The following is a 26,728-nucleotide window of genomic DNA, read 5'->3' on the forward strand; positions in this document are numbered from 1 at the left end:
ACAAGGCACAATTGACAAAACCACCAGCAAAGAATCAACGCACCGAACTTGTCGATCACGTGTTAAGAACAGGACATACTTTCAATTTTGACAGCGCGACAACATTGACCTTTGAACACAGATGGGGGGTAAGAAAATTCCTTGAATCTTGGCACATTCATTGCGAGATAAATGCCTGTAACTAATTTAAATTAGTTAAATTTACAGGATTTGGGACGGGTAGCCTCAAAATTACTTTGGCTCCGGCCCGCCACAGGCCAGGTATGGAGCCATCGGGTCATGTCAGGAGCAGGTAAAGCAGGTAAGTTTGACCGAACACCTACCCCACACTGTGACCCTACGTATCCCGCTGTAAGAAACACAGTGCAGGAAGTTTCTGCCGCACAACTTCAAGTCGTCAACACCTGCTGAAAATAATGAGCGATTTGAACGCCATACTCAACCACATCGGATATGACATAATTGGGGTGACGAACTCTCCGTGAATTAATTGAATCCATTGAGTGCCCTCATTAACAAAAGAGCGACTTGCATAACTAGAGGCCTAAGACCTACATAATTTACCCGTTCAAAGCTCCTGCCAAACTTAGGCTTACTTTCGAAGTTTTTTCGGATTTTGCATGGGAGTTTCGCTTTCTTCCACTTATCGATTGTTTATTTTGGTTTATCAATGATGTTGATGCCGTTGAATGGCTCATAACCTCATAACGACATAGCAGACGACGACAACCTTCAATAATGATTACCTAAGTTACTTTAATTTAATTGATTCTTGCGCTTTGAATACAGCTAGAAGTCAAGCTTGAGTTCTTCAATATTTGTGCCATAAATAAGGATCTTATTAATCTGGATTATGTCTCTACATTTTATGTTATTTTACACTTAGCGCCATCCAACACCGTCGGCAGCAGCATTTCACATCTCTATGCTAGGCCCTTAGTTGCGAAAAGTTCGAACGGGCGACAAATCGCCCCCAAACAAGGATACAAACCGCATTCAAAATGCTAGTCTGTGAATGACACGGTGAATATCGTATCGGAAAGTTGACTGTGCAAACGAAGCACGAAAAGACGAAACACTCTAGAAGGTGAGAGAACTGATGTTCTGAGGCTGGAACAACATAGAAGGGACAAATACGTACATACAAGGTAGGTCTCAATCTGCCTAAGGAATTAACGATGAAAGATGAAAGTCACTGAAAAGGTTAGCCAGCTGTAGGAGTCGAACCCACATCTAACCGGCAATCCAGAAGATGTGGGTTCGACTCCTACAGCTGGCTAACCTTTTCAGTGACTTTCATCTTTCATCGTTAAACTCTGGAAGGGCTTAGACACGCAAACTAAAAGGTTTCGAAGCAGATCAAGCTGGAGTCAGACAGGTGCTTCTGCCCCGCCAAGGTAAAAATTAAATCAAAGTTACAAAATTACACATATACACACACACACACAATATATATATATAACGCTGTTTATATTGCGCTATGTTATGTTAGAACATTTTCTTGAGCATGCTACACGTATTACTGTTCTGGGATGTCTGGGAAGTTGTGTTCTTCTCTCAGGGGTCAGGGTGTCTTTGCGGCAATAATACCATTTCTTTTTCTTTCTGTCTATCTCTCTCCTGTCTTGACTTGTTCTGTACCATGTGGTGCTCTACTGGGTGACACTCTCATGTGATTCAACATTATCGCTAGACTGTGACAATTGAAAAGCGATAGAAAACCGGGTTGTTTGGTGTTGCATTTTAAAAGCGATAAAACCCCAGTGCAGGGGTGCTTCGCCTGTGTGTCGTCCTTTTGTGTCCCCTGCACAGCGGTTTTTATCGCTTTTAAAATGTGAAAATTAACCAGCCACAGTAACAATGACGGCAACGACAATTTAAAAAACAAAAGTTTACTGGTATATGGTACCAATACAGATCTATCAGTCGCAGCCACATGTGTGTGTGTGTGTTTTACAGTTGCCTTTATAACATTACTAGAGGTGAGCGCAGTTCATGTTGACAGCATCTGCACCGCACCCGCGCATTTAAGATTTGCATCTGCTGATTATATTTATGTGTGGGGGGGAAAGACACACCATGAAAATTTTATCGTACGTTTGCCTTGTTCAACATGTGAAACCACTCGGGAACATGATGCCATACACAATTCCCCAGTTGCGTACGATCCGCCTGTCCACAAATGCCGAAGTCAAGAAGACGTCCATCAAAGGCAAGGAAGCGAACGAAAAGAGCAAGGAGCATTGCAGCAGCGCACAAGAGGATGCGGCTTCTTGCCACATCGTTGGTGGAACACTCTGACAGGTATGGCGTCGCATGGCATAGCATAATTTATAGCTGTCCAATCCCTAAAGTGTAAACATCCCCAAAGCAGTGCAAAACTTGTTCGTAAGAAAACCACGAAAAAGCAAGAAACAAACAAACAAAAAAAAAAACATACAATAAAATGAGAGCTCACTTCATTTTTTTCATTTTTAGCTTGAAAAGTGAGTAATGACCAAATGAAGCATTCGCTCTGTTGCTGACCCACGTTGGGTATATTGTTCCTTTCCTTACTAGAGGGAACGCGTAAGCGTTACAGTTACGTGCTCTGGGAAATGTACTTGCGTACTCTCACATACGCTAACAGGTCTTTGTAATTTCACCTCTAGGGGTAAGCCCTGTGCAATTGATGCGGACGTAATGGACGCCGAAGCACATTGGGCGTCTACCTCAAAACATCAAAACACGGGAAAGCCACAGGTTTATCGAGGACAAGCGCGTGCAAACATCTGTACCGCGCAAGGGGAACGGCATCCCCTATGTCAAAGGCATTTCTGAATCTATCCACCGGGTTTTGCTTCCGTTGGATATCAGGACTACGTCCAAACCACATGTTGAACTTCGAAGTGTCATAGCGAAACCGAAGGACCTCGTCCCCCCGGGAAGACCAGTCTGGAGTATTCTACAAACTACAATGGCAAGACTGTGACACGTGCTGCATTGGCGAGACAGGCAGAAAACGGAACACTCGTTTCAAAGAACATAAGCGGGACTTAAAGAGCACGACCCACGCCACACGGTTTGAGACGGAGCTTACGAAGCATCGTTGGGGACACGGGACATTGTTTCGACTTTGACAACGCGGTGACTTTGGCTCGCGAACAAAGATGGGGACCCAGGAAGCTTCTAGAGTCTTGGCACATACGCAGTGACCCCTCGGTTTGTAACAAAAACCGTGGCCCCCTTCCCGAACGATACTCCCATCTCCTTAAATGGTGACCGGTTGTGCAATCTCTCATTCAGTTTGGCACTGATGATGTCCGTCGCATGACGTACGAATTGTCTGAGTAAGCCTTCTTATTTTGTCATGTGAAGTCGGAGTTCTCTACTTTTTTGTCCAGTTATGTCGTCTCCCGGCTTTTGGAGTATTTTTGTGGAGAATTCCTTCCACCTCGATTTACAGCATATGTCGACCGACTTTCAAGCGACTTTCAACTAATCGTCAACTGTGAAGTAGATATTGTGTCCCGGGTCATTCCAGAGCAAGGATTGCCAGTACGGTATGGACCACGTGAACAAGGCAGCTTCGTTATTCCATGCCAGAAATGCAGCCTGTGTGCTGAAGCACTGTGGTCCTTTTGTGAATCCTGACATGCTGTACGTGGCCACGAGCCCCTATCGCCTGATTGATGACGATGGCATCCTTGAGATCAAACCAAATTGAGATCAAGCGCTCAAAACCACCCTCATGGTTGTAAACCCTCACCCTCACCCACCCTCATGGCTCCCTCACCCACCCTCATGGCTCATGTAAACTGCTAAAAGACATGCCATTGGCGTCGGGGTCTCCATGGGAGGTTCAGTGTACCGTATTTTCACGCGTATTAGCCGCGGCTTATGCGCGATTTATTTTTTTCGCGGACGCTCTGCGGCTTATCTGTGGGTGCGGCTTATCTGGTGACTATTTTTCCCTGGTACTTTCCCCATACCCCGGGTTAAACGAACAGGACGGAACAGGACCGCCCTGCCATTGCACGAACAATACCGAACAGGGGCGGGTCCACTCCACATTCGAGTGGACTCGGTCAATCCACGAAAAACATGCAACAAGGGCACAATCCCATCTTAGTAGAACACTAGAACTGACCTCTTTTGTTATACATCATGCCGACACCGGAATGTGGACAGGGTTTATGACCTTCCCCACGGTCTCCTTTGTCGGCAGGCCCACAGGAAGGGTTCAATACACCTGTCATCGGGATAAAACGTGGTCAGCTAAGCGTCAGTTCTCATTTGACGAGAGCAGCAGCATTCGTGGACACGGGCACGGCAGTTAGAGGTGAGGCATGGCTCCAACGCTGAGGCACAGCCACGACAGCGGCTTCAAACTAAAAGTCGTCGACTTCGCAGACAAGTACGTGAACAGGGCAGCTGGCAGGGAGTACAGCGCTGACGAGCGTTGAGCGTCTCTGTTGATTTTGTATGTGCATCACTGGTTTAGCGCACAAAGCAGTCGCGTCGTGTTACCCGCGGCTTATCTGCAAAAAAATTTTCGAAATGTATCTAAAAACGAGTCCTGCGGCTTATCTGCGGTGCGGCTAATACGCGTGAAAATACGGTACCTGCACCGATCACATAAATACTTTTTATCAGATCCAAGCGCAATGAAATATAACGAAGAGAAGTTATTGCAAGCTTGCGATCCGGTCACCCAACACGGCTGTTTTCCCCAGCTGAAAATGTTCTAGCTACATTACCTGATGCCAGAGATAATCCATCCTCGTGTAACAAGACATATGAAAATGAGAGAAGATGCTGTGGAAATGAATGACCTTCAGGACCGATGTTTACCCCTCAAATTCTCCTCACTGGGATGTCTGTAGGAATGCATTAACTTGCTTTTTTGGCAGCAAATGCAGTTACATCACCGTTTGTATCAAACCACTACGGTTAGTTTGAGTAACTGAGCCCGATTTCTCCCCGAATTTAGCATACTGGCAGTTTTTTCACCAGAATTCACACTAATTTAGTGCACACGTTTATATACCCGATTTCCCCCCCAATTTAGAAAAAAATATTTCCCAAAAACTTCAGGCTCTATGTATAAGTGGTTAAATTTATGGGCTCAATAATTCGCGAGTTTGTGAGGAGCCAGGACCAGGCAATTATTCGCGGAACCTTAAATTTGCGGTACCGTGGTGCATCGACCCTGCACCTAAGGGGCCCTCGACCTTGAACTTCCTGGAAGACCTTTATAAGAGGTATCGGAAGTGGGAAACTCGTTCAATTTGTCTTCCTTTTGAGCACTTCTGACTGAAAGGGCTGCGATTAGGGGATCCTACTGTGCTTGTACACGTGTCGTTGCCGAATTGCCCTGACTCCCATCATTCTTGTCATCGTGTCGAGCAGTTGCGATTGGCACTCGATAGGGGATGTGCCAACTTTTACAGAGGTCTAACCGCATGGCAGAGTGCATACACGCTTGTTTTTATGATCCAGGCTTACAAGGAACAGGAATCACGGGGCACCTACATCCGCATGGGATTCGTACGTGAAGGCTGGACTTCTGTCCCCAGTTGCAGGCCCGAACTGAACACTTTGCTAGGCAATGCAGTGTAATAGCATAAGAGACCCCGTGTACATAAATTGCATCCTGGGTCAAATTTCTTCCATATTTAGTTCACGTACTTTTCTGGCATTGGTCCGAATATTTCGCGGAACTCGAAATTTGCGGGAAAAAAAAGGGCATTCGCGAACTTTGCGAGAAAAAAGGTCCTCGCGAAAATTACTACTTATACGTAGAGCCTGAAGTTTTCGGGAAAATTTTTTTTCTAAATTCGGGGGGTAAAAATCGGGTAATTGAACGTGTGCACTAAATTCGTGCAAATTCGGGTGAAAAAATATTGCTCCCGATATGCTAAATTCGGGGAGAAATCTGGCTCAGTTACTCAGACTAACTGTAATGGTTTGGTACAAACGGCAATGTAACTGCATTCCTACAGACATCCCAGTTACGGGAATTTGCTGGGTAAAAATCGGGTTTCACCCTAAAGGGTGAACCTTCAATTCGGGGAAGAATCGGGTAAAACCCTAAAACTTCAGGCTCTACATATACAGTATACTTATGGAAACTGGTGCTGTATTTTTTTTTTTTTTGCTTCTGAACCAACTTGTGCATCTTTCTCTCTCTTTCTCTTACCTTCCATGGTACTAGGACAGCAAACAGTTTACTCATCATGAAGGAAGAGACAAGAGATACTGGTGTCCTTGAATCATCACATTCCAGCCCCTCGGATTCACAGCTCAAAGAAATGCGGCTCTCCTCAGAGTTCAACGGTCATCTGGTGAAGGTAAAATTGGAACCGCCTGATGTTCCATGTCTACCAGAAGAGCCCCAGACACGGCAACAGCACTGCATCGAGTCTTCACCAGGAGGTGATGTTGATGGTAAAATCTCTTTACACTATACAGGGTGTCCCAGAAAGTGTGTCATTGAATTATAATAAAAACTATGCCATCTAGAATCCTGCGGCCAACGGTAATTGTTCTTACTGTGTTTTTGCCACCTCCTGATGTGAGTGTCATGTATCGTAAGTTTAATTATGTAAATATTTGCGAACTGAACTTGGAAATTTGCCAAGTGAAGGTCACTTTTGTACCCCACCAATATGAAAAGCATGCCGAATTCACTCAAATTCATGATAATTGACAGCGATATTCACAAGCTATGCAATCAGAAAAAATAGCCGAACATCATGCTTTTCGTAGCACTGAACTATAACGCGCGACGACTTTTTGAGCGCAGTCGCTCTCAGTCCGACAAAAGGAGGTTCCAAAGCCAGTCCACAGAGTGATAGTAGAAAAAGCGACAGTTCCTGAAATTGGGAGAGGGAAAGTTCGATCCCAGCAAAAGTCAGACGGGATAAGCCATACCTCTGTTATCTCTTTCTGTGTTGCAGGTATGGGCTGGGTTTCCAACCTCCTTTCGTCGGACTGACAAGGATTGTGCTGAAAAATTTCTCGCGCGTTAGCTCCGTAGAGCATGTTGTTCGGTTATTTTTTCTGATGGTACAGTCAAATTCCTTTATAGCGAACACCTTTTTAACGAAAATACCACTACAGCAAATTTTTTTGCGGTTCCGCTGGAGCCCTATAGGTCCAATGATGGACATCCTTTTTAACGAAAATACCTTTACTGCAAATTTTTTTTGCTGTCCCCTGAGTTTCGTTGTAAAGGAGTTTGACTGTATATCCCCCGAATATCCCCGTCGATTATCATTAATTTTAGTAAATTAGACACGCTCTTCACATTGAAGGGGTAAAAAAGTGACCTTTACTTCAAATTTCCAACTTCAGTTTGCAAAAAATTACGTAATTAAACTTACGTTACAGGACATTCACAGCAGGAGGCGGCAAAAACCTAGTAAGAACAAATGCCATTGAACGCATTATTCTAGGTGGCGTAGTTTTTTTATTATTATTCAATGACACGTTTTCTGGGACAACCTGTATACAAGGCTGGTTAATGTTCTATAGGTGTGACCTTTTTTTGGGTTAAATGCCTAAATAGGATTCGAGAGGGGAAAATGGGTGCTATTTTTAGTTCTGTAATCGAGGATATAAATTGCTGGTAAATAATGCACATGGTATGGGGTACCGTCTGATACGTGATTGGAGTTGAGTGACAAACCGGGTTTAACCAAGACCACCTAGGTAGAGAAAGCATTACCTCCTCTCCCTCTTTTCAGAGTTCATCCGCTACTGCAATTTATCGTTCTGCAAACTCAAGTAGCTGCAAATGATTCCAGCTCATCTGGAACCCGCAGCCTTAAATATTTAGGCAAAAAGTGCAAGTGCAGTCAGTTTTGAGAAAGATTCAGACCGTTTTCCGCTTTATTTCCAAGTTTTTCTATCTAGTACGCAGGGATGTTCAATCAGAACTCGCAGACGACATTGGTTCTTCTCCGTGGCCACAGCTGCTGAAAGCATGTTCGTGGTTCGCTGTGGCTGTTCAGAACACGATCCCCATTGGCTGACCCTTAATTGTTATGTCACATCCGCGAGCACGCAGGCTTTCTGTATCCAGGTGGTGTTGGTTTAACCCGAACCGGCCCCAGACAAATCCAGGAGCGAGTAGTTGGGCTGGATCAAACTTTTTTTTTTTTTTTTTTTTTTCAAATACCATACCAGCTTAAAGGGGTTGAGAAACCACACGGATGGAACGTTGTCTCTGGCGAGAGTCTGTACGCCTTACTCCACGCACTCTGTACGCAAGGTCCCACCTCCCATTACTTTTTATGCTACATAGTTTTAAAAAATCTCAAATTTTTAGGCCCCCGCTGACCGTGGCGCCAAACGGTGCGGGGCAGCTCCATGAAGTGGGCGGGAAGAACTAAGTACTACGTCACACCGGGATGGGACGAGGAGGAGGAGATGAGCCAGGAGTGAGAGGATCTCCTGATATTCAAAGCGTCGTAACTCTGTGGCATGGGAGTGCAGCGGGAAAGGGTTTGGCACCCATGAATCTACATTTCAAACGTGATTTGATTTTGCGTAATATTCGGATTTGGATTCACAGCCCCTTTAATACCACACGCATCGTTGCGGGTTGCACACTTGACTTTGTACGCCCTGAATAGAGCAACAGCGGCAAGAGACGCACGGATCTTTCGAACGTCCTATGTTCTTCCACGAATCCGTTGCTCCACGTTCGCTCACTGAAACTGAAACTGGTACGCAATTGTGTACAGGCTCCACTAAAATGAGCAATTTGCTCGCTTCGTCGTCGGCACAGTCGCAGCTTTAGTCATAGAAATCTTACGGGGAGAGAGGCTAGAAGGAGAGACGGGGAAGGGGATCGGAGGAGAGCAAAGAACCTGAACGGGGCCCTTTCCTTTCTCTTTGCGTTCCCTCTCTCGCGCTCGGCGGTAGCCAGGTCGAATCAGCCGAGGGAAAGTCTTTTTTTTTTTGCCAGTGGGAGCAGACGCAGTTCCGAAAAACTGTTGGCGACCCTTGCTCCTCTGCTTCCGTTGGCTACGGATTTCGTCGCTTTCCTCTTCTAGCCAGGCTAGTAGCCGAGGCTGGTCGGGGCAGCAGCGGCCCCATGTGACGTCCACATCGTGTCTCTTCTTTTTTCTTTTCTTTTTTTCAAACCTTGAGATTTCATGGATTAGGGCTGTGTGTTGCTGCTCCGAAAACATTTTTAGCCTGGATTTTGCTTCTTATTTAAAGGGGCACTAAAATCTCAAAACCAGCTCTTCTCAAATGAAAGTCAGTCGTTCATTAGAAGAAAACACAATGAAAACAAAGCCGTCTTTGGCGGCAATAAATGGGATCCCGAGAAGGCAAAGATTGGCAGCATCCAATGCGACCGTGCAAGAAGCTTGCATACCTATTGTGAGGTGTGGATTTGGAACGGGTTTCATTGTAGTGTTCCGTGCATGAGTGGCGTGATGCGCAATGCTGTATCTTTCAATGCCGATTCACTGAATTGTAGCCCACAACAGTTCTCGCGTATGCCCAACTGACAACGTTTATCTTAACGTCCTTCGGATAGCGATGCCAGTCCACTCCTTAACGCGCACTGTGTTTTTCACAGGGACTACGCTCCATGGCGTGGCACATGCAAGGTTGGCTAACGCAAATGGAAATGAGAAACGGTAATTACCAAAATTCAACAGGAAATGGAAACTGAAACGGAAACAAAATTCAAAAGTGGTAACGTTACCGGAAACATTTTCGCAGGACGTTTCCCTCGGTGTTTTTCCGTTAATATGAAAACTGCATATATCCGCACTATTCTTCCAGTCATCATTCATTATTTTCGGGACTTCCTTTCGTGCTGAGCCCACTGCGCAGCAAGATGGACGCGAAAGTTTTGGATGACACGTTATTTTTGCACACGAGCGGAGACTTTTGAAACTTAAAGGCATGTATTTCCGCAACCTAGAGAAGCATCTACTTGCGGTGTACAAGATTCGTAACAAACTTTGCATTAAAGTCTTTAGTGTTTGTGTTTGATGTGGCTGTCCTTTTGCATCTATTGTGTAACTGGAATATCTGACATGAAAAAGCCGAAACCAGACAGTACGAGTTCCGGATGAGAAACCGAAACCAATACCAAAATTACATCAGAAACGGAAACTGCATTCTTAAAAGGAAACAGGAACAGAAACTCAACCGAAAATTGTCCGGAAACGGAAATGAAAAGCCGAGTTTTTCAGGTACCGGAAACGGAACCGGAAACCATAATATTTTCGGTAACTAACCCTGGGCACACGCATGCACGAGCAGCATGGACTAAAAACACAGATGCATGAGCCGAAACGATGTTCGCTGCTTGGCGCCAAAGCAAGAAAGAGTCCCATATAATTTGGATTGTAGCTTCGTAACTGTATCAAAGTTTTGAAAAATGATAGCAATTGAAGTGAACTTGTTTTTGCATTTTAGTGCTCCTTTAAGTTGTAATTGAAAATTTCAATGCACGCACATTAAGGTTCCTTATTGGTCATTGCAGCATGCCACAATCGCTATTCCTTCCTTTGTTCCCTCACAGTAGCCGTACTCAGTTAGGAGGTGACCCAGGTCACGGAGTAAGAAGACTAGGAGATGAATCTTCACTCTCTCCCACAACCAGACAATGTACGAGGAGGGCGCGGCAGTGCCATCTGTTGCACGAGGACGCAGAATTTCCGAGGCATGCAGTCACGTGATACTGTTGCTTGTCCAGCGGCGTGACTAGCACACTTGAAAGCACATGCATTAAACGCTCGATCGCTTACTCAATCATCCGTGCTCCTGTCGTCTGCTCAACAGAACCGAGAGGCAAGAGAATGAAATTGTTTTCCGTTGGTTTTGTTAAACAAGAAGCGCTATGTAGTTGACAAGCGCGACTTTTATTGCCAAGACAAACATCGTTTACGTTCATCAGTTTGTCATCATCCGTAGAGGCTGCCGTACGACTCTCGAAAAGCAGCGCTTTCCCCATAGCCTTCCATGTAAAAGCGCAAAATGGAAGACAGTGCCGCGACAGTGCAATGGAAGATATTCGCGTAAAGTCAGCAACTGCCTTTTTTCTCTCCCCCAACGTGACAGTCTCTGGTCGCATGTCGGCTTTTGCTTCTATGGGCAGTTTCACCTCCTAGTCTTCTTACTCCGTGACGCTGGTTCCGATCCGAGTGCTGGCTGTGCTGCCTGGGATGTTTCTTCTTGGTTCTCCTCATGTGTGGGCTTTAAGACAAAGGGCTTTAAAGCTTTAAGAGGGTCCCTCTGCCAAATTACTGACATAACCTGACCATGGCAAGCTATTCCACCACTAGGCTCTCGAAAGTGTGCATGCACACATGCACTTCTTTATGGGGTTATTACTAAAGGAGCATAGAAGTACCATTTAACGTGGCTCGAAATCCTGCTTCTTCTGTGAAGCTGCCCACCAGGGATTACTGTGCAAAATGTTGTTGCTCTGCGGCATATTGTCATGGCAGAATAACATATACTTACAAAAGACAGCAGTTGCGGACGAGAGACACGAGCCCAGTGTGACATAGAAACTGCTCAGTGCCCTTACTCTTTGTTTTTTCTTCTCGGCTCACGCGCCGCTTGTACATGCTGGAGCTGTGTCATTGGACGTCACTTGTCACGTGCCGAAGCCCGCGATATTTACATGATGTCTTCTCGTTCGCCAATGTGACCTTTGCACGTGGAGGGGGTTCTTTAAAGTAGCACAGAAGTTATTTTTAACACCCAGTTTTCTTCCTATAAAACTGTTAAGTAGGCCAGTAAGATGCACCATGCGAAGTAATTTACACCACAGAGTCATAATTATCGCAGAAACTGAATTTAAAATACGCCGCAAAAAGCGACCGTGCGCAACAGTGGTGAAGAGCAGCACCAGCCTGTGATCTGCCTGGAACCTCGCACAGACGCTATAAGGAGAACGCTCGCTGATTAGCCTAGAGAAATGTCTGCTACTCCTCTGTCGTCTGCTACTTGGCTGTTCGTGGTTCTGATAAAGCCTTTCTCCTTGCTCAGTAATGCTTCGGCCGCTCCTTCTATCCCCAATTCTCCGGGAAAACTGGCAAAACAGGTTTACGGTGGCAAAGGGACAAGGCACTGACCCCCACTGACTGTCAAACCAGAACGAGTCTCCTTATGCCGTCATCGGTGACGTGCCATCATACCTCCTCATCCTTGTTATAGCTGGAGTGGCGAGTTAAGGGTGAACACGCGGAGCTATGTTTATGTGAGCTTTTTTTCTGGGAAACAAATTACACACATCAAAACCTTTTGCGCTACTCGGTATAATGACACACACACTTTCATCAGATGTCTTAATCTGAAATTTTTTTTGGATGGCCCTTTGTACTCCTTTAAAGGTGTGTGGAACAGAGCCTTGCACATGCTCTGTAGGTCACGTATGGTAGTCGTTCTTTCGCTGGAGTTCGTCTTATTTGTTAGAAGATACGTCGCAAATTGAAACAAAAAAAAATAAATCTTTTTGGGGTGCTGACCTCCATGCTGCTTTAAAGGGAGACTCCGCACAAAAATGATGTTGAGGTAACGGCGCGACGACATCAATGGGTTCGGTATGATACGGATATGGCAGTGAATACGATTTTTCATCCTCAGGTGGCACAGATAACTGAAAAGGAATACTTTATTTTCCTTTGAGTGATTAGGCGCTCCTCCACGGAAAAGCAGTCAAGCAACACTGAGCTTCACCTCGCCGGTATTCCTGATGTTACGGCTTTCTGTAACGTTTTTTCCTCTTACTGCTGGCAAATATTTTAGAACTGAATCGAGGAAGGAGATGACTGGTCATCCATGTGGCACAAAGAAGTTAACAAGCGCCCGCATGAAAAACAGCCGGTGTCATAGACGAACGGATGAGACGGAGAGGAGGTAGGAGACGGAAGCTTCATCAGTTTCTGCTCTGTTTTGGGCTTCCCAGCTCTTTTGGCAACTGACGAGCCTCTGTCAGCCAACCAGCTCTACTTCTCATTTGGAAATAATGTATCGGAACTTAATTACGGAGCCAGTATAATAGTTTAGGATTGTCTCGGAGTCTCCCTTTAAGACCCCCCTGTTTTGCCAGTTTAGAAATCTATGTTCCGTGAAAATGCGGGCTCGCTGGATGTTATGGGAGATATGCGAAATATCGCCATCTATCGAGAACGCCGCTCCCAACCGCCATGGCTGGGGCTAGGGTTGCCACCCTTCGTAGTGAAAAATACCGGCTGAGGGAGAGGAGGTGGAATAAAGGGAAAGGCTTGCGGGAAAGGGGGTGAGGGGTGGGTGAGCACACATAGGGACAGAGAGATAATACTAGGAAACATAAGGGTTCCTGTGTTTGGCTGGATCGTTGATGTTAGAAATTGCTATGAACAGGCGTGTACGGTATTCTGGACCGTATTGGAACAACCGGATTGGACTGTTATGTACTTTGAAAAGTGCATCGATGCACACAAACCCTTCTTTGCAGAAGGTCTCATGATGGTTGTATACTGCCTAGGTTCTACCTGGCTCGACACAACCACCAATAGCTTTGCACAACCACCGATCACCTGCCTCCGAACCCATTGAACCCCTCCGAACACAAGACTTGACGACTATACTGACGACAAGACTATAATGAATAACGAACAAAACGACTGGTGACTGTGGAGTTTCTGTGGTCCAGATTTATTCAAACTGTAGTGGAATGTTGAAACAAAAACCTCCCAAAAGCCCCTGTGGAAGGTCTTGAGCCACAGATACCGGCAAAAGGCTGCCGGTATCACCTTCCTGCCGGTACCTGGCAGCGTGAGCAAATAACTGACCGTGCCGGTATAATACCGGCCTGGTATAATCTGGCCCTAGCTGGGGCAGATCTCTCACGAGCTGTAGCGCGGTTAGAGGGTGTTCCGCTGAAAATGAATCCATGGCCGAAACTTTTGAAGCATGGCTCCTCGGTGGAATACGGAACATTTCGGCGGGATGTACGAACGACAAACTCTTCAGAGCTCTAGTCTCAACAGCAGAAATAGTCCTACAGTTTTGCGGTCAATGCCATTTCCAGTAAGGTCTCGCACGTCATTTATCATCGACATTTGGCATTTGTATTTCCTTTGTTTTGTGCAATACTAATTTTTTAGTTTTGTCTACTGTTGCGATCATACGATTAGATGAGATCCTGGTCCTATAAGACTCTGCATTGTACCGCGTCACAGTGGGGGGCAATTTGATTTCTTCTCCATTGTGAATATTTCAGTACAGGAGTTTTTCATACCATTTGCCACTCTGTGCCAGGCAATCTGTTCCTCAACGTCTTGAGATCCTTGGAACCACGCCACAATTGTAGTGCTGCTGCACTTGGTAGTTGTGGTATATAATCGGACGATTTACTACTAGGTTTCAGATTTAGTTGTTGGAAGGTATCTGGTTCTATTATTGCTGCTTGTTCTCCTTAAGCCATGACTTCACCCGTTTGCTGAGCATGTGACTTTGTGACCAACATTTATTTATTTATTTTATTTACTGAATAAATATTTGGGATATACTATAGCAATGGGACTGATTTCCTCCATCTTTAATCAGGCACAGTCTGATGCCCACACTGCCTAGTGCGTGCCTGGGGAGGGGGGGCGCCCCCTCCCCTCCAGACCCTCCCCGCCCCCCTCCCCAATCTGTGTAACCTAGCCTGACCTAACCTAACTAAAATGCACTTACCTGACCTAACCCACCTTTCGCAAAATCACCCCTCCGAAGCCGTCAGGCTTAGCGTGGCCGTGTTTTTCTGTGCTTCAGATGGTGCATGATGACGAATAGCAGCAAGAAGACGAGGACTATGCTATTCGTCATCATGAATCTATACCAACTACCCCTGATTTTTCCTATTCTTCAGATGGTGTTAATGAAATGCATATAAAAAAAGGTTCTTATATTTTTCTTATATTCTGATTTTTTAGACTCTGTATATGGTCTTCTCTCACTTTCATGCATTATTTCATTTTTGAACACACTCACCAACTTTTAAAAGCCACCAGTCCCACTGCTATAGTACAGCCAATATTTGATCAACATAAATGCTATGGTTCTTACCCAGAAATAAGCATGGTTTTGTGCAATGCAGTTCAAGTATGAGAAGTGATTTTCCTTTTAACGGTGTGAGTCACACACGCACACACAAATAAGATTTAAAAAATATTCGTAGATGGTGTCCCATTCTCATATTCTGGCTTATATAGTGGGTCGACTAATTCCTTCTCTTATCTTCCCTCGTGCACGAAAAATGGTTTTCTGAGATGCGTGCGTGTGTGTAGCGTATATGTGGAATTTGTGCGGTCAAATGTGACATGTAGAACATGAAATTGATGGAAGTTGATGTTCTGAGGCTAGAATACAGTAGGGAACACATGTAGAGACTGCTAATAACTGTGCATATGTTTAGTTGGAGTAGGGTGTACGTCATGAGAGCACACTAGGTACATCTGCAACACAATATTGCAATCTGTTACACTTGACAATTCACCTGATAGTTGTGACATAATTCGTCATAAGCTCAGTGATTTTACGAGGGAGTCAAATCAGGTACACTGATATCACATTAGGTCTGTCTCTCAGGTTCTGCATCAGTGGTGCACAGGGGTGGGCGTTTGCCCTCACGAGCCTCGCCCTCACCTCAATTTTCTGGGAGAAAAATTTTCCTCACCTCAAATGTTTTGAAAATTTTTCCTCACCTCACCTCAAAATTTTTTTCTCACCTCGACTCAAACATCGCCAGAAAAACTGACCCTCACCTCACCTCAAATATCGTGAGGTGAGGGTGAGGAGAAGCCCTCACCCTCGCACGCCTTCGCGAGGGTGCCCACCTCTGGCTGGGACACGAACGAACAACAATTGTCCGATTCTAAAGTGGCAGATACGAGAGAGTGCATATTAACTCTGAATAATCGAGAATGTCAAACTTTACTGGTTAAGCTTTAGGCTGGTCCGATAGTAGCTTCAACCGCAGAATACTATTTGAGGCGCTTCCTAGTGTTCAGTTACAGCGATTCGTGAATACGCACCTTTTTGTTGTTGCTGTATTCCTCTCAGCTAGCACAGCTTGACGCAGCATGTTTGGAACCTTGATCATAAAGTTGTGTTAATAAAATAAAATGTCCAGAGAGAACAGAAAGTTCAAAATAAAAACAGCGGAGCCGTTTATTGCTAAAAAAATCTCAGTTTTTCGACGTTGGGCGCCGTTGGAATGATCTGTGTGCCCCAAAGACGAAAGTGATTGAAGAGAGGTTCGACATACCGTGCCCGCGTGAAATTGCATCCTGCGTGCTTCGCAGTGGAGTGTGCGCATTGAGATAGCGGCGAATAAAGTAAAGCAACCAAAAAGCACAAAGTCCACGAGGCCCTTTCTACTGGATGGGGGAGCCAGTGGTTTACCCAGAATCCCAAACATGGAGGGGTGTTTGAAAAAATTTCAGCTTAACGTATCAGTACCAACGTGCGTCTGCAGCTGAAGTCGCGAGGGCACACCCCTCTGGGGGGTACACAGGTGAAAAAGTTAAGGGCATCCTCCATGGAGCGAATGTTCAGCAAAAAAACTGCGAACTTCGCTCAGCTTTCGCCGCCGATCTGCCCATGCCAGATATTTTCGCCGAGCATGTGCGATTCCGGAAGCGTCAACTGCAGATGAACCAATCAAAGCGCTCTTCCGCTACGAATCTACGCCAGATCGTCTGCACGTGGTCGTCTGCCCTCGTGAGTCGTCATAATCGTCATCTGCTTGCAACTGGATAATGTCGTCTGCTCGCTGTTTCGCCAACAGTATCCTAGAACGCGAGGCATTCTCTACCAAGAAACATGTTTTTCTTTCGCAGTATAGTGATATTGCCTTTCGGTACATTAGTAGGCGCACCTTTTCAGATAGTTGTTGCATTTAATTGCAGAATTTGTGACATTAAATGCATTTTTTCGAGCAACTGATTTCGTACCTTGTACTCTGGCAACAGTGACATCACAGCATGACTTCCAGACGTCGTCCGCTGGTTTTTCGCCCCATGGAGGTTGCCCCTTAGGGGGGGTGTCACTGAACATTTGGGGGGGTCCGGATAAATCACTGGGGGCAGCTATGCATCCTTGTTTGGCTGTCTGACAACAGACAACCATAAAATGTGCATGATCGGAAGTACGTGCCTCAATTACCAGGAGGAGGTGAGGTGAAGTGAGATGAGGAAAAATTATCAAAAGAGAGATTGAGGTGAGGTGAGGAAAATGTTTCGAGAGGGAGGTGAGGTGAGGAAAAAGTGTTCTGGAAAATGTTGATGTGACGTGAGTTGAGGAACATTTTTCAGAAACAAATTGAGGTGAGGTGAGGAAAATAATTTTAAAAGGCGGTTGAGGTGAGGTGAGGAACGAAGTCCCCCCAAAAATGAGGTGAGGTGAGGAAAAACATCTGTGACAACAATTGAGGTGAGGGCAAAAATCGTGAGGACATTTGCCCACCTCTGCCGCTGAATAGAGCATAGCTATGTTCAGGAATGGCACAGAGGTGGCTGTCACATGACTCAATGCATTGCAGTGTGGCTTACTCCTCTGCTGCTCTTGCTTTACATTCAGGCCTGACGGCTGGGATGGGTCACGTGAAAGAAGAACCTCGAGAGGAGTCTTCAGACGAGCATCCAATCCTAGAAGTGAAAACGGAGCCCTACAACATTGAAATCTCGGCAGAGCAGGACCAGATGGGACGCAACCGTGATTCAACGTCGGAAGGTAAATACAAAAATGGTCGAGGTGATTTACTCAACCCGAAACTGAATGGGGCGATACGGACAAAAAAAAGGGGGGATGCAACATAATTCAGCTTTTTCGTTGTCCGTTCGTCATGTATCACCTTTCCAGCACGTGCCTCACACCTGTGGAAGATTCTCAAAGTAAGCAAAGTACACACAGAGACTCTTTTACCAAGTTTCACGTTGTTTCTAACTTTTGCAGAGTTTGACGGCGTGTATGATGTTTCTAATTGCGAAGACGACTAACACTAGATGCAACCAAAGGAACTAAGTAAGAAAGCGGTGCGAACAGAAAACTGTTTTGGAATTAATTAATTAAGTGAAATTAATTAGTCAGTTTTTAATTATGAGCATTAGAGCCGAGATGTCAATTGAAAGTTGCGGCAGGGGATACGAGGACACGAAATTTGTCGATTGCAACTTTGTACCTCTAACGGGTCCTTTTTTTTGCACCTCCAAGGACTAACATCAGAGTGAACAACCGGGCGTGTTGGTGTCGATCTTGCACGCCGAACTAGCACTGGGAACGGGACAGAGAGAAGAGACGACAGCTTTAATCACTTTGTGTCGTAACAAAGTAAAATTCCTAAAAAATGTGGGACGAGTGTGTTAGATGATGTATTAGCCGTGTGAGTGTGATATTTAAAGACAGGGTAAAGACAGTACTATGTTGACAATACATTGTCTTGCACCTGTCCTGTTTTCTCTTCTCTCTGTCCCGTTCACAGTGCCAGTTCGTCATGCAAGTCCACGGACTAATTTTCGGGTCTGCAAAAAAACGACGTGGGACCTCCCGCAGACACACAGTGAGTCAGTGTAAAGCCCAGTGATGGTCACTAACTACTTCTACAGTGGCTTAACTATAACTACAAACTACTTTGGAGTAGTTTAGCTAGTTGTTCAACTACTTTTCAGGGGAGTAGTTAAAACTACTTCTTTAACTACTGCAACATAGTTCAACTACTCAACGTTGTCCATCAACATCAATCCCTTGTTGCGTTCTTGGACACCTAAATATGAATCGCGAGCGATGATGAACTTTGGCTCAGGCCATTGCTACGATCATCAGACACAAAGCTTGCAGCGGGATTCTTTCTGTGCCTACCCGATAAGCTGGGTTTCGGAATTATTTCGGAGCAAATGAGGCTTCACTAGACAAGTGAAGCTTGGGGCAAAGTCGGAAGTAGTTGGCACCCGCTGTAACCTAACTACTGTAGTTAACTACCCGAAATAGTAGTATTTTAACTAGTTGTTGCCGCTACATCTCTGCAAGTACTAGTTGATGGCTGCTTTTCAACCACAAGCAGGTAGTTTAACTAGTAGTTTAACTACATGTAGTTAACTACTGGCCATCACTGGTAAAGCCAAAATGTCAACGGGAACTGCCGTTAAGTCTTCGTTCGACCGAGCAGAACCCTCAAGGGCACTGTGACCTGTCGCTCCTCGTGTGTCTGTGACAGGTACTCGTCGTTTTTTTGTTTTTAGTTGTTGTTGTTTTTTTGTCAAACCCGAAAGTCAGTCTTTGGAGCTGGGAAAAAAGGATCCGTTAGATGTACAATCACGGTAGGGTTCTGTTACTTTGATGTTGACAGTGACGCAAAAGTTGATACGTATCAAATTGCGGTCGAATCGAGAGGCACTAAAATGCAAAAACACACTCACTTCAAATTGTTTCACAAACTTCGTTAATTTTGTACTCATTACTATAATTCGAAGCCTTGATTCCGTTATGACGCTATAAAATCAAAGTCATACCGGATAGCTGTAAGCTTCCGCTCGTGCATTGGCGTTTTTAGTGAAAAACATGGTGCGCGTTGTGAAGGGGATTGGCGTCACTGGGGCTACAATTCGGTGAATCAGTACGGAAAAATGCACCAGTGCGCATCATACTGCGCATATACGGAACACTACGATTGGACACGTTCCAAATCCCTACATCGAAGATGGGTATATGTGCACGCTTCTCCTACAGTCTCACTGGTTGCCACCAATATTTGCCCCCTTGGGGATCCCACTCATTGCTGGCAAAGACAGCTCCGTTTTCATTGCATTTTCTTTCTAAATGGCAACTCTGTGTAAACTCATTTTATTTGAATTGCACTGATTGAAAATCATTTGAGAGCAAGTTGTTTTTGCATTATAGTGCCCCTTTAAAGAACAGGCAATAAAGTCAACAAGGCTAGTGTCACATTGTGGCGTGGTCCTGCGGCAGAAGCCTAGATGGCGCAGAAATGTTCCAAAAGCCGGTGGAAGACATATTAAGAAACACACAGAAACACACCGACTTAACACAACAAATCAACAATTTACTGCAGACGTTTCGTCTCCCATTCGGGAGGCATCATCAATGCAAAAGGCAGCAATGAGAGACACAAAAGTCGTTATTTAAGAAGGTCGACATAGATCTCCGGGAGAGGGTCACGGTTCACGTTGCACGCAAGTGGGTCACCCCGAATGTGCCACGATTCCAGGAGCTTCCTGGGCCACCACCTTTGTTCGCGCGCCAGAGTCTCCGCATTAGCAAAATCGAAAGTATGGCCGGTCCCCCAACAATGGTCAACCAGTTCCGTCTTTGACCTTGTCGCATGTGTAGCATAGTCCACGTCACGTTTGTGCTCTTTGAGATGGGTACAGCATTTGCGACTCGTTTCCCCTATGTGTATTGTGTCGCAGTCTTGGCATTGTACCCGGTAAACAACTCCGCTTTGGGAAGCGGGGGGAACAGGGTCTTTGGGCTTGGACAGCATACTTTGAAGTTTGATGAACTGTTTAAATGTTGTCTTGAACCTAGTGGAAGAAGCGCTCGACGAACCGATTCGGATACACCCTTGACATATGGAATGCATACAGTGCCTTGATTGAAGTTGCGTTTGTTGAGCGGGGGCTTTTTCTCTTGCATTCGTTTTTTCGTGTTAACAATAAATTGTTTGGGGTAGCCGCGGTTAGCTAGAGACATGGTAATAGTTGCCTCCTCTTCTGCGCGGAGTTCAGGGGTCGAAGTGAAATTGTCGGACCTTCGAAGAAGACTTCGAACGACGCTTCGTTTATGTTCGATAGGATGGTGGGATTCAAAGTTCAAGAAATTTCCGGTGTCACAAGTTTTACGGTGAACACTAGTTTCTAACTTGCCATTCTGACATCTTCGTACGTCAACATCCAAGAAGGGCAGCCGGTTATCCTGCTCGACTTCGTGCATGAACTGAATGCCGGGCTCAATATAATTTAAGGTAGAAAGAAAGTTGTTCACGTGTTCTCGATTGAGGATGACGAAGGTGTCGTCGACATATCGTCTGTAGAACTTGATCTTATGGTGTGTCCTCTGCAACGCGGTCATGTCTAGGTGCTCCATGACTAGGTTCGCCATGGTCACCGATACGGGGCTACCCATAGGGCAGCCAGCACTCTGATGGTACACTTGTCCTCGGAAGGCGAAATGGGTCTGGTTCAGACAGAAACGCAAAAGAACCACGATATCTTCAATTGTCAACGAAGTGCGGGCGGGGAGCGTGTCGTCGTCTCGGAGCCGGGCCTCAGCCACTGCATTCGCCACATTTGTCGGAACGTTAGTAAAGAGAGACACAGCGTCGAAAGACACCATGACGTCGTCGTGATCTATCGTCAGTTCTCGAGTAAGCTCCACGAACTCGCTGGAATTACGAACAGTCAGTCCGCTCTTTTCAGTTACCGGTGTGATGTGTTCAACCAAGAATTTTGAAAGATTATAAGTAGGCGAACCAATGAAAGAGACAATGGGTCGTAGGGGGCACTCCGGTTTATGTACCTTCGGAAGTCCGTAAGCCCTGGGAATCGAGGCGTCGGATGAGAACAGACGTCGGTAGGTGGGTTCATTAATTCGCCCTTTTTTCTTTAGATCACGGAGATGGTCAACGAGCGAACGTTCTGTTTTGAGCATCGAGTTGTGCTGGAGCTTCACAAAATGGGCCGGGTCATCAAGAATTTCTTCCATCTTTTCCTCATAGTCGGTTTTGTTGAGCATCACGGTGCCCTTGCCCTTGTCGGCGGGGAGAATCACTATTGACTTGTCCGACTGGAGGTCTCGTAACGCCTGCCGTTCCTGTGTGTTGAGATTCGCAGGCACATTCCTCGCTCTGTTCAATGTAGTAGCTATGCGGCTGCGTGTGAGGCTAGCACCTGTGGCATCCTTTATCTGACGAAGCTTGCTCTCGACTTCCACGATAATATCCCTCTTGGGGACAACGCGAGGGGCCACGGCAAAATCCAAACCCTTCGCCAAGACACCTACGTGGCCGTCGTGGAGTTGCTTAGACGACAGGTTAAATACATTCGTAGCATTCGCAGTCTGTATGGCGGGCAACAGCCGAGACAGCTTCTTTTCGTGGATGTCCGTGTACTTCTTTCTCTCCATTACCTCAGCCTGCTTCCTTGCGTTGAAAACTCTGTGCATGTCCTCGTTCCCAAGGGTTCGTAGCAACGATCTTTCGTTAGACTCTACTCTCCGTCTAGACTCACGTAGTTTAGCAGTGTTCTCTAGGATACGAGCTCTCAAGCAGTTCCGTCCAAAGTCTCGTGTCAGCTTCCGCCCATAGGGGGTGTCCACGAGTGGTCGACACCGAAGGCCGTTGGGGATGATGTTATCGTCCAGTCACACACGGTTGAAATGCTGGTGGCACTCTAGGCGAATGATCTCTCTCTCACGAACTCTCTCACGTTGCCCAAGACAACCGAACCGTACACGGAGCGTACAGATGCAAAAATGTTCCAAAAGCCAGGGGAAGACATATTAAGAAAAACACACAAATACACCGACTTAACGCAACAAATCAACAATTTACCGCAGACGTTTCGTCTCCCATTCGGCAGCACCGGTAGGAACCTGCTGTGTTTAGGAGGGGGGCCGTTTCCTTGTGGACAGGTGGTAAAGAGTGGTGCAGAAGGGAAAACTGTCTAGTTTTTGCCTGGTTGTTGGTTGGACTGTTGGCCTGCTTTCTCTAAGGTGAAAATAAACCTTGTCCTATGTTGCATTGATTTCCTTGTTGTGCTGCTTGTTCCTCTGCACGCAGAATGGAGGCGTTGACACCCCAGATTGTGAGAACTTACGTTTCTGCAACTTTTATTAGCATCAATAGTCGGCTGTCGATCGTTGACCGTCCCTCGCGCTCGAAACGCGCACCTGAAATCATGCTACGTAGAGCGTCGACACCAGAGTTGCGGAATTGAAGTTCCGGAATTGGAATGATTCAGGAGTGATACCGTGTTTTTAGTGCACGGGAATGGAATTTGAATGGAATTAGACCTGTTTGGCGCTGCAATGGAATGGCCAGCGAATGGTGTTATATTGCCGGCCTCCTGCACGCTGGGTTTTGAGCGGAGGCCACTCAACGTAAGTGTCTGGCAACCATTCAGCCAAAGGTCGTCCATAGTTTCGGATATTACAACGCAAGAAAAACGTCCACACTTCGGACGCTGTACATGCAGGCAATCTTGCTCGAGAACGTTCGTTGCGGCACTGGTTCTTGTTTTAGGTTGTTGATGTCGGAAACGGAGGAATATAAAATTCGTCAGATTAAAGCAGTATACGATTTTTGTGTGCATTGGCTGTTGGAGGGATATCTACTATCTTGTTACGTGTTTCTCTCTCTCTCTTTTTCTTTTGCACTGATCAGTGCACCAGTTAATAACTTACGGTGAACCACTTTAGCCCCTGAGTGGGAATGGGCATGTCCGTTTCTTGGATGGAATGAGAAGGAGCCTCGCGTCTTCATTCCGAGGCATTAAAAGTTGTGGAATTTCGACTCTCGGCCACTCCTCGAAATGGAATTGGAATTGAATGGATCGACCCAATGGAACGCCCTTTTGGCGCTGCCTTCATGAGACAAGTACACCCTCAGGCTTCTATCCTCAACATTTGCCACACTTGGTCGCTCACTCCAGTGGTGGTCCCAGGGAAGCTTCGCAGTGGGGAATGTCGCACGGGGGTCTGCTGCATTTTCATTTCACACGAGTCTTAAACTGTGCACCACCAAAGCCAGCACGCGTTAGAACGACCATGGCAGCAAAATTGCTGGTAGTGAATTCGAAGGTGGCAAACAATGTTTTTTTTTTTTTTTAAGTATTGCTGTTTGGCAGAACCTGGAGAATGGCTGAGCCGGTCTGGGTCAGGTTGTTGCTCGCTGAGAGGTGGCAAACGTGATTCTTCTCCACAGCGTCCACATCCTATCGTTCTATTGGCTCCGTTCGTTTATTCAACTCGTGAAACCCGAAAGCTGGAGTCGTGATAGTGTTTGAAACCTTGTACATCATTCGCTGCAGCAGCCTGCATGGGAAGCGCAAGTACAAGTGCAACCTCTACCCTGCAGCAGTCAGCCATACAGTATGTGCCTGCGACGTAACAAGTGTGATCTCCGTCCTGCAGAGTTCAGCTATGGACCTAGTGGTGCCGTATCACAAGCAAAAACACGCGGGTGAGAAGCCCCATAAGTACAGTCCCTGTCCTCCGGAGCTTTAGCCTGTCGTATCACGAACAAAAGCATACGGGGGAGAAGACAAATAAGTGCGACCTTTGTGCTGCAGAATTTGGAGAGGGTGCAAAGCTGTTGTGCTCACAAGCGCACACACATGGGTGAAAGGCCGCGCAAGTGCGATCTCTGTCCTAAGCAATTCAGTCGGAACACAAGCACGGTGCGTCACAAGGAAATACTCACAGGTGAGAAGACCTATATAAGTGCAATACCTGTCGTGCAGCGTTCAGCCGTAACTTCAGCCTATTGTATGATAAGTATGGGTGTGCGAATCCGAATATTTTAAGTCGAACCTAATACCGAATCGAATATCGAATATTTGTGGAAAATTTACAATATGTGGCTTTCGCACTAAAAGTTTCCATTTTGTAGCCCATGGGTTTAGTGTAATTTTTCTGGCATTAACTGTCACAAGAGAGACGTGCAATTCTTCTGTTTAAAGCCCCTACTCTTTAATTCTACATGAGAGTGCTTTCTGCTTTTCAAGTGAGCCTACACTTACTGGAGTGGTTACCTTCATTTCAAAATTTTGTGTCAGGCAGTAGCATATTATACGGATGGGGCTGTAATTGTTTCAGACAACCACAGGCCATTTGTGAAACAAAGGAATTTGCATCCCGCCTCAGCTTTGCCATGTTTCATGCCTTTAGTTTCTTTGCACTCGCCCTAGGAAGTTGCACTACTGAAATTTTAGACATAAAGGACATCTTTAGGACACCCTTCTTGTTCGTGGGCTGTAGTCATTATTCGAGAGTCCTAACTTTTTAAAGTCAACCTCACAGACATCAAATCAAAGTCCCTCGTCGGCACCACTAAACTGCATGTGGGAGGGGCGCCACCCCTTCCACAGGCGATGTCTACGAAACTAACTTTGGATAACGTTATCTTAAACTAAATACCGTCCCGCCTGTGTTGGTCCTGCAGCAAGGGCAATTTCGTAAAGCAGGCTTCACCTCATGCACGCAAGCATCAGGTGAAGCCCACTTTCGGGTTGTGTCTTTCATATTCGTGGAATAGTCGAATATTCGAAAAATCGAATATTGGATATTCGATTCGCGAATCGAATAGTTCGAGCGTTTGATATTCGATTCGAATTCAAGAAGTCGAATATTCGCACATCCCTAAGCTTAAACACACGGGGAAGAAACTGTACGAGTGTGACCTATGTCCTGCAGAGTTCAACAGAGAGTGCGGAATCCTGGTATTTTACAGCAGGTGTCACTGTCAGAGGGCGACGTCACAGGAGCCATGCTGCGACATTTTTCTCCACTGCTCATAAAGGAACTGTAAGCAATCGGACAACTGGTCACAGACGTTGTGCTTCTTTAATGGTCATGAATCGAATGTAAGATGTGTGTGATCCTCGACGTAACTTCGTCGTCGTCGTTGTCCAACACACTCCCTGCCACGGAGTAAGAAGACTAGGAGATGAAACTTCACTCTCTCCCGCGACCAGAGTATGTACCAGAAGCGCGCGCTCCGTGGCCCGGCCCGCAGTGCCATCTGTTGCACGAGGACGCAGAATTTCCGAAGCATGCGGTCACGTGATGCTGTCGCTTCTCCGGCGGCGTGGCTAAAACACGTGAAAACACGTTAATGAAACGCTAGAAAAGAAGAAAAGGATGAAACGCTTACTCGATCATCGTGCTCCTGTCATCTGCTCAACAGAACCCAGAGGCAAGAGAATGAAATTGTTTTTCGTTGGTTTCGCTAAACAGGAAAGCACTATGTAGTTGACAAGCGCGACCTTTATTGCCAAGACAAACATCGTTCACGTTCATCAGTTTGTCTTCGTCCGTAGAGGCTGCCGTACAACTCGCGAAAAGCACTGCTTTCCCCATAGCCTTCCATGTAAAAGCGCAAAATGGAAGACAGTGCCGTGACAGTGCAATGGAAGATCTGTCACATAAAGTCAGCAACTGCCTTTTTTCTCTCCCCCCCAACGTGACAGTCTCTGGTCGCGCGCTGGCGCTTGTTTCTATGAGCAGTTTCACCTCCTAGTCTTCTTACTCCATGCTCCCGGTGCCAAGGGTGAGACGATAGCTACGATACAATATCCATAAACACGAAACGTATAACACAAATAACAAAAAACGATGTACAAAAGCGAGATGTCTTCAGTCGGGCTCTAACAGTAGTCCTACAGGTTGTGAGAAGACCTGGTGGCCCTGCGACCCCACACGGACGTTCGGATGAAGACGTCGCAGCAAGACAAAGTCAGAAGAAGAGTCCCACCTACGAAGCCTGATAGGATGTAGACTTACATGAACAAACGCACGTGTATTGCTTTTCTGCTTCACAAGGGTGGCGTTAGTTTAGTTGGAGCAACCCGAACAGCAATGTCACTCGAAGAGGTCGTAGGATGTCCGCCGTCGTAGACGTCGGAAGGGTCTATCAAAGTCATGGTTGGATGTAGCGTCTCCTTCAACGATGCGGTAAAGGACACTTCACGATTTCGCTGATTCGTGAGATGTTCGAATG

At 46.0% G+C, this 26,728-nt stretch overlaps 1 protein-coding gene across 6 annotated transcripts in view; it reads left to right on the forward strand.

Annotated features, from left to right (window-relative positions):
• The first annotated feature begins 209 nt into the window (after positions 1 to 209).
• LOC135379018 (zinc finger protein 808-like) overlaps positions 210 to 26,728 on the forward strand; it is a 33,959-nt gene continuing 7,440 nt past the window's right edge. The window contains exons 1-5 of one of the 6 annotated variants that reach the window (XM_064612261.1): positions 949 to 1,087; positions 2,158 to 2,304; positions 4,208 to 4,396; positions 6,197 to 6,429; positions 17,575 to 17,727. In XM_064612261.1, the coding sequence (XP_064468331.1) occupies positions 4,329 to 4,396; positions 6,197 to 6,429; positions 17,575 to 17,727 (454 nt within the window). In that variant the 5' untranslated portion in view covers positions 949 to 1,087; positions 2,158 to 2,304; positions 4,208 to 4,328. Of the gene's footprint in view, positions 302 to 948; positions 1,149 to 2,157; positions 2,305 to 4,207; positions 4,397 to 6,196; positions 6,430 to 17,574; positions 17,728 to 26,728 lie in introns of those variants that run through there. The other 5 variants (XM_064612262.1, XM_064612259.1, XM_064612257.1 and 2 more) reach the window with 5 other exon arrangements.

The sequence above is a fragment of the Ornithodoros turicata genome, chromosome 1 (assembly GCF_037126465.1).
Source record: "Ornithodoros turicata isolate Travis chromosome 1, ASM3712646v1, whole genome shotgun sequence".
Taxonomy (NCBI): domain Eukaryota; kingdom Metazoa; phylum Arthropoda; class Arachnida; order Ixodida; family Argasidae; genus Ornithodoros; species Ornithodoros turicata.